At 27.5% G+C, this 8,587-nt stretch overlaps 1 protein-coding gene across 1 annotated transcript in view; it reads right to left on the reverse strand.

The window, feature by feature from the left end:
- The window catches only part of LOC111684780 (organic cation transporter-like protein), a 75,154-nt gene extending 67,559 nt beyond the window's left edge, over positions 1 to 7,595 (reverse strand). The window contains exon 1 of the mRNA XM_046950011.1: positions 7,271 to 7,595. Coding sequence (XP_046805967.1) covers positions 7,271 to 7,324 — 54 coding nt within the window. The 5' untranslated portion in view covers positions 7,325 to 7,595. The remainder of the gene's footprint in view (positions 1 to 7,270) is intronic.
- Positions 7,596 to 8,587: the final 992 nt, after the last annotated feature.

The following is an 8,587-nucleotide window of genomic DNA, read 5'->3' on the forward strand; positions in this document are numbered from 1 at the left end:
CTAGTTCAGTTCTAGTTCAGTTCTAGTTCAGTTCTAGTTCAGTTCTAGTTCAGTTCTAGTTCAGTTCTAGTTCAGTTCTAGTTCAGTTCAGTTCAGTTCTAGTTCATTACTAGTTCAGTTCTAGTTCAGTTCTAGTTCAGTTCTAGTTCAGTTCTAGTTCATTTCTAGTTCAGTTCTAGTTCAGTTCTAGTTCAGATCTAGTTCAGATCTAAACTTTAGTCCAGAATATAGAACATATAATAATCATGATCATATAAACATACCTTGTGTCCATTTGAATTTGAGACATCTTGAACATTATGTGTAGATTTCTTCGTTTGATTTTCGAATGCATTAGTTGTAGAAATAGAATTCTGAGTAAATGGATTTTTTAACACCACTTCCATATTGTTTTTTTTCAATTGACAAACATTTATTACATTTTCAATTACAAATTTTACTTTTTCACTAACAAACGTTAGAAAATACATTGATTTTATCAATATGTTTAATTAAGCTTAGAACTGCAAACTTTGTATCTCATTATTGTATGTATAAAAGCACATGAAGCGCTGCCAGATGGTTCATAAAGAAAATCTAATTTTTTTTTTTAAATGAAGTTCTGAAATTATGTTGGAAAATGTTTGCAAGTTTTTAATTTAATAAGCTTATCAAGCCTAAAACTTTTGGACTGTTTAATGTTTTTGTGTAACTATGAAAATCTGTGATCTGGCAATGCTGTCTCTCATCTAATTATATTTTAAAATATATTTTTCAAACTAGTCGTAGAACAATTTTTGGGAAATGCCCGAATTAACTTTTAGTTTGTCTTATAATTGAAGCATCGCTCATTTATGTAAATAAACTCGCACGTTCTCAGAATTACAGAAAATATTTTATAATTTGATTTTTAATATTATTAAATCTAATATAAATATTTTATTGCAATTTTTTGTAAAGTACCCAATTATACCGGTTTTTGCTTAAAATTACTTTGTCAGGTGTTAATTAAAATAAAATTATAGAAAAAAACCTAGAAAAAAGATTCAACTACCTTTGGATCACTTGTTTAAATATTGTAACAAAAATTTTCATTTCAGTAAAATTAATTAAACGGAATACATCAGTTTTAATTCAGTTTATAAAAGTTTTTAGTAATTAATTTACTAAATAAGAAATTATTTTTTAAAAGAAATAATTTTGAATTAAAATTAAATATATCAAATAATTAATTATAATTAAAAAAAACAGAGTTTACTCTGAAAAGTGTTTATTATAAAATATAATTAAGTTTTTTTTTGTAATATTTTTATATAATTATTATATTTCTTATTAAATTTTTAATTGAAACTCACCTTAAAAAAAAAAAAACGTTGAAACAATATCCAATTGATCTTTTAAATGTAATCCTTATAAATGATTAATCTTGCTCAATTAAAAGTCTTAATTATAGTCAATTAATAGTTTTGTTAAATGAATTAATTGTACATTCAAGGAATTTTCTTTTAAGAATTAACACTTTCACAAATTTTAAATATTTCTTAATTTTTTTTTATTAATTTCCCTTATTAACATTAAAATACATTTTAAAATTTTGAATTTTGAATTTAACGTTTTTTCTTCACGTTAGGCTAAATACTCTTCTCACACGTGAGCACAATTTCGAGAGGACGACCACTTGAAACTAGATTTAAGTTTAAACTAAAGTCGCCTCCAATGCAAGTGTTAAGATTTCAGCTTCGTTCGATTAATTCGATATTTTGCGAAAAATTATTATAAAAATTTGTTTTCTTTTCGAAAATTTCACGAAATTGTTTTTTTTTTAACAGCGTCTTCTTCGTTTTGACACTCTCGGATAATGTGATACAATTTGTGGGGTTGACAATATATAGTAGCTTTATTGTTAAATAAATATTGTCAATTAATTATTAAAGTTACAAATTAAAAGTACAAATAAAAATATGAGTTTTTTTTTCGAGGAACAATATGTAATAATTGTAGCAAAAACTTAGTATTTACTTTGGAAAAAAAATGTGAAATCTTTTGTAGATTTATTTTTATTTTTCAAAATACTTTGTTTTACATAATTTTTTAGAAAAAAAAAATATTCTCGTTTAATTTTTACAAATAATATATTAACAATAATAAAAAATATTTTTAAGACACGCGTTATAAACAACAAGTTATTGTTACAATATTGTATTGAATCAAAATTGAAAATATCAATAAATAACAAGTTCTCATGATCTTATTGTTTAGTAAATAAATCGGTTTATATATAGTTCATTATATGCGTAGATTGTACACAGACCTATACATCTATAGGGCAGCATTTACAAATTAACGACGACTGTTTCAATGGAGGGTATACAAAATTCAGAACTAGCCGACCACAACACTCTTTTGTTGTTAAATTCTGCTAAGGTCATTGCTATGTAATTTTTGAGGTTAATTTTAAAAAACTCTTTCTCCATAGCGGCTCTTTTTTTGTGAAAATATTCAAGGGTCTACTTTTCCGCATTCATTTAAAATGTAATTCGATAATTTTCTTTATTCATTTATCTTGCATACAATAACCTTCAGACTTGTGTTAAAAAAAAAGAAGTTTTATTAATAAAAGTATTATTCCCCCAATGACTCAATTTTTACTTGTTTTAATCCGGTTAAGTCAATAAAAATTCGTAATAATTACCACCTGTATACAGAAGACATCTGGTCTCGTGCGAAATGAATGTAATGTTGACAATACGTAGGTATAACGTAAAGGGAGAGATATTTCTAGAGAACAGTCTCAGAGACTGACGCCTTGTGGTTCGATCCTGTATACTGGATTAAGTAAACGTTATGACAGATAGGTAGATAGATAGATAGATAGATAGATAGATAGATAGATAGATAGATAGATAGATAGATAGATAGATAGATAGATAGATAGATAGATAGATAGATAGATAGATAGATAGATAGATAGATAGATAGATAGATAGATAGATAGATAGATAGATAGATAGATAGATAGATAGATAGATAGATAGATAGATAGATAGATAGATAGATAGATAGATAGATAGATAAATAGATAGATAATAGATAGATAGATAGATAGATAGATAGATAGATAGATAGATAGATAGATAGATAGATAGATAGATATGATAGATACATATATACATATATAGATAATAATTCATTTATTAATTAATTAATTTTAACCTCTCTTTTTCATTATAGTAGACAAAACAGGGTCGATTCCTAAAATAATTTATCAAGGTCATCTGATCACTTTATAATCAGAAACTTTCCATATTTATACACAAAACTTTGATTATAAATTAATATGATTTTAAAACTCACGTAGTTCATACATATAAATTCTATTAAGATTTTCTTCATTAATCTATTTATTTTAGTGATTTTTATAGACAGTTCTAGTTCAGTTCTAGTTCAGTTCAGAACTAGAACTGAACTAGAACTGTAAAGATTGACAACATTATTAACATCTACAGAAATTTCGCATATTTTTGAAAATAACGTCTTCTGAAAATATTATTTTTCATATTAGACGCCAATTTGCAATTGTATGTTAATTTTATTTAAAAATATTATGATTTTTTTTAAATTATTAAAATAAATTTCAATTGCACTAGTTCAACTGTGTTTAATTTTACACTAGAGGGAAATTTAAAAATATTCTAACTTTCTATTGTAGGTCTTTTCGTTTTGTTTAGATTGTTTATACAAATCTGTCTCGAATATAAGTACTTTTCTTTAAGAGATTTGTTAATATCTGTTGAGACTATATCTCACTATCGTCTTCTTATCGGCCTATTATTTTTCTAAATATCAATTCAATTTTTTTTGTTCTAGTTGTATAATTGTATTTTAAACATACTATACAATGTAACCCTTAAAGTCTATCAACACTTGATCTAAAAATTGTTGGCACATATGCCTAATTTTGTTGTCTATGACATTCTGTCTGCCAATTTCTTGAGCAATAGTTTATTTACTAATTTTCATTTAATCTTAGCATTCATTGATATGTTTATTTCCCTTGTTAAAATTTCTGTATAACTTTGGCGTTTAAATCTCCTAGAACTCATTCATGTATGCTTTCGAGAAGCTTTCTTTCAGCAAATTTTTAAACAAGAACTGAACTAGAACTGAACTAGAACTGAACTAGAACTGAACTAGAACTGAACTAGAACTGAACTAGAACTGAACTAGAACTGAACTAGAACTGAACTAGAACTGAACTAGAACTGAAATAGAACTGAACTAGAACTGAACTAGAATTGAACTAGATCTGAACAAAAACTGAACTAGAACTATTAATTTTGAACCAATTTTGCTTATTTTAAGTATCGATATTCTCGAAAGCATATCTGACAGAATTATGCCCATAATTGAGCAGTACATCAAGGCGTTAGTGTAATCAAAAATACCTGCTCTATATTCTGAAAACATTACTTTTCGCACAGATTATTCTAAATCAGTTTTTTCATTATTACTTTTTTATAGTGCGAATATTTAAAAATCTAAAAAATTTAAATTATTTAAATTAACTTCACGTGTTGATTGACAATATTTTTTTTTCTCTCATAAAATATAAGAAATTTTTCTCGAATTTTTTATTTAATTCACATTGACGAGGTATTTTTTGTGCGTTTTATTTTTATTGTTTGATTAATTTATTATTAACAAATTTATTTATTGTTTACAATAAAAATATACACAAAAAATGCTCAAATACATGTTTATTTATTGATTATTATATTATTTATGATTAATAAATGTTTCCTTGAATGTGTTTGTCTATCTGATGTAAAATTAAGTACAATACAGATGTGTAAGAAGAAGAAGAAGAAGGTGCGTTGAAATGTTTGAACTAAATTTTTGGCAAATAAAGTGAACAGTTTATTTTCTTGTTAAGATGACTTGAAGATTTTTGTTTTGTCTCAGTTTTTCTGGAAACAAATTATCGATGACAATCAATATACGTAGCAAAGAAAATTGTAAGAAATATTTATTTATTTCATATGTATGTATTTAATCCTTTGATCTTCTTAGGTCAATAGTTTTGTCAAATATTTCAAATATTTACTAGACCAGAACTAAAACAGAAATAGAACAGAACTAGAACAGAACAAGAACTAGAACAGAACTAGAACAGAACTAGAACAGAACTAGAATAGAACTAGAACAGAACTAGAACAGAACTAGAACAGAACTAGAACAGAACTAGAACAGAACTAGAACAGAACTAGAACAGAACAGAACAGAACTAGAACAGAACTAGAACAGAACTAGAACAGAACTAGAACAGAACTAGAACAGAACTAGAACAGAACTAGAACAGAACTAGAACAGAACTAGAACAGAACTAGAACAGAACTAGAACAGAACTAGAACAGAACTAGAACAGAATTAGAACAGAACTAGAACAGAACTAGAACTAGAACAGAACTAGAACAGAACTAGAACAGAACTAGAACAGAACTAGAACAGAACTAGAACAGAACTAAAACAGAACTAGAACAGAACTAGAACAGAACTAGAACACAACTACAACACAACTAGAACACAACTAGAACACAACTAGAACACAACTAGAACAGAACTAGAACAGAACTAGAACAGAACTAGAACAGAACTAGAACAGAACTAGAACAGAACTGGAACAGAACTAGAACAGAACTAAAACAGAACTAGAACGTATTTAATCCTTTGATCTTCTTAGGTCAATAGTTTTGTCAAATATTTCAAATATTTACTAGACCAGAACTAAAACAGAAATAGAACAGAACTAGAACAGAACAAGAACTAGAACAGAACTAGAACAGAACTAGAACAGAACTAGAATAGAACTAGAACAGAACTAGAACAGAACTAGAACAGAACTAGAACAGAACTAGAACAGAACTAGAACAGAACTAGAACAGAACAGAACAGAACTAGAACAGAACTAGAACAGAACTAGAACAGAACTAGAACAGAACTAGAACAGAACTAGAACAGAACTAGAACAGAACTAGAACAGAACTAGAACAGAACTAGAACAGAACTAGAACAGAACTAGAACAGAACTAGAACAGAACTAGAACAGAACTAGAACTGAACTAGAACAGAACTAGAACAGAACTAGAACAGAACTAGAACAGAACTAGAACAGAACTAGAACAGAACTAGAACAGAACTAGAACAGAACTAGAACAGAATTAGAACAGAACTAGAACAGAACTAGAACTAGAACAGAACTAGAACAGAACTAGAACAGAACTAGAACAGAACTAGAACAGAACTAGAACAGAACTAAAACAGAACTAGAACAGAACTAGAACAGAACTAGAACACAACTACAACACAACTAGAACACAACTAGAACACAACTAGAACACAACTAGAACAGAACTAGAACAGAACTAGAACAGAACTAGAACAGAACTAGAACAGAACTAGAACAGAACTGGAACAGAACTAGAACAGAACTAAAACAGAACTAGAACAGAACTAGAACAGAACTAGAACACAACTAGAACACAACTAGAACACAACTAGAACACAACTAGAACACAACTAGAACACAACTAGAACACAACTAGAACAGAACTAGAACAGAACTAGAACAGAACTAGAACAGAACTAGAACAGAACTAGAACAGAACTAGAACAGAACTAGAACAGAACTAGAACAGAACTAGAACAGAACTAGAACAGAACTAGAACAGAACTAGAACAGAACTAGAACAGAACTAGAACAGAACTAGAACAGAACTAGAACAGAACTAGAACAGAACTAGAACAGAACTAGAACAGAACTAGAACAGAACTAGAACAGAACTAGAACAGAACTAGAACAGAACTAGAACAGAACTAGAACAGAACTAGAACAGAACTAGAACAGAACTAGAACAGAACTAGAACAGAACTAGAACAGAACTAGAACAGAACAGAACTAGAACAGAACTAGAACAGATCTAGAACAGAACTAGAACAGAACTAGAACAAAATTGGAACAGAACTAGAACTGAACTAAAACTCAACTGAAACTGAACTAAAACAGAACTAAAGCAGAACTGAACTAAAATAGAACTGAACTGAACTGAACTAGAAGTGAACTAGAACCAAACTAGAACTGAACTAGAACTGAACAAGAACAGAACTAGAACAGAACTACAACAGGAACAGAACTAGAACAGAACTACAACAGGAACAGAACTGAAACTGAACTAAAACTGAACTAGAACAGGAACAGAACTAAAACTGAACAAATGTATAAATTTTAACTTACCTTTATTACCGGACTCTCCAGATTAAGCCACTCAATTACCAAGGAACTTTTCATTTTATTTAAGAAATTTTCGCTTTATTCAAACATTTGCATCTTTAAAACACATTTCCTTTTTTCCTAAATAATTGATTTCTTCTTTTAAATTTCATTATTGACATTCTTCCCACATTCGATTTTATAAATCAACTTTATGTTTTCTACACAAATAATTTTTTTCTACTATAAATTTTTCAATTGAAAACAATTTTAATAACGTTTAATTTTGATTTTAGTTTCATATCCGGCGCTTGTCATTTTCATTATATTTAGCCACAACTTCCGTTTAATTTACATGTTACATTTTTTCCTTTGAATTGAACATTTTTTTTGTTTCAATTGAAATTTTCTATTTCTTTACCGTTTCGCTTAAATTGTTAAACTAATTTATGAAAATTCTTTTTCGATTTTATTGAAAATAAAAAAAAATATTTTAAAGTTTTTTTTTTGTTCCAGTGAGAGGGATACAAGGAAGACTAGAAATCGATGTTTAAACAGTTGAGGACAAAATAAAGTGTACAAATTTGTAATGTTGTTTTTAGGCCTAAAAAAATATTATTATTATAGATTTGTTCATGTTTTGTCCATTACTGTTTTATTTTGACTGTAGCTGTATGTATTTCTTTTGAGTTGTATACAAAATTTTTAAATATCACGACGTCATCATTAAATGTATTTTGGTTAATTTTTTATGATTTGCAATTGTTTAACAATAAAAATAATTAAAAATAAAAACAAAATATAAATCACTTAAAATTGTTTAAACAAACAAATAAAATAAAAACAATAAAAAAGTTTAGAAAAAATCGGTGAGATTGATATTTTTGTAACTCTACTTGGCAGTTTTGAAGTTATAAGATTTGTCTTAAGACTTCTTCAAAGTTTGGAATCTATATTTATTCTTTTACACCCTTAAAGGGTGTAAAAGCAGCCATTTTATGTATTTATGAAAACTTATGATTAGATTTCTTCAAATTGAATATTTTGTAACGTAATTTCCATTTGAATTCTATAATAACATTAGCAAACATTTACTGCTTAAGAAAATTGTGTAGGGCACACCCCATAGTTCATAAAAAATAAAACAATAGGATGTAGACCAATCATAAAAAGCATCCCTGGGGCGAGAGATATTTTAAAATCAATTTCACATGAGATAAATAAAAATTTAAAAGAATTTACTTAAATTATCTTATAATAATCTACAAGATATTTTTAAAACTGAAAATTCGCAAAATCTAAAAACAATCGGTCCATTTTATGTCTGACATTTAAAATATG

Source organism: Lucilia cuprina, chromosome 4 (genome assembly GCF_022045245.1).
Source record: "Lucilia cuprina isolate Lc7/37 chromosome 4, ASM2204524v1, whole genome shotgun sequence".
NCBI classification, from domain to species: domain Eukaryota; kingdom Metazoa; phylum Arthropoda; class Insecta; order Diptera; family Calliphoridae; genus Lucilia; species Lucilia cuprina.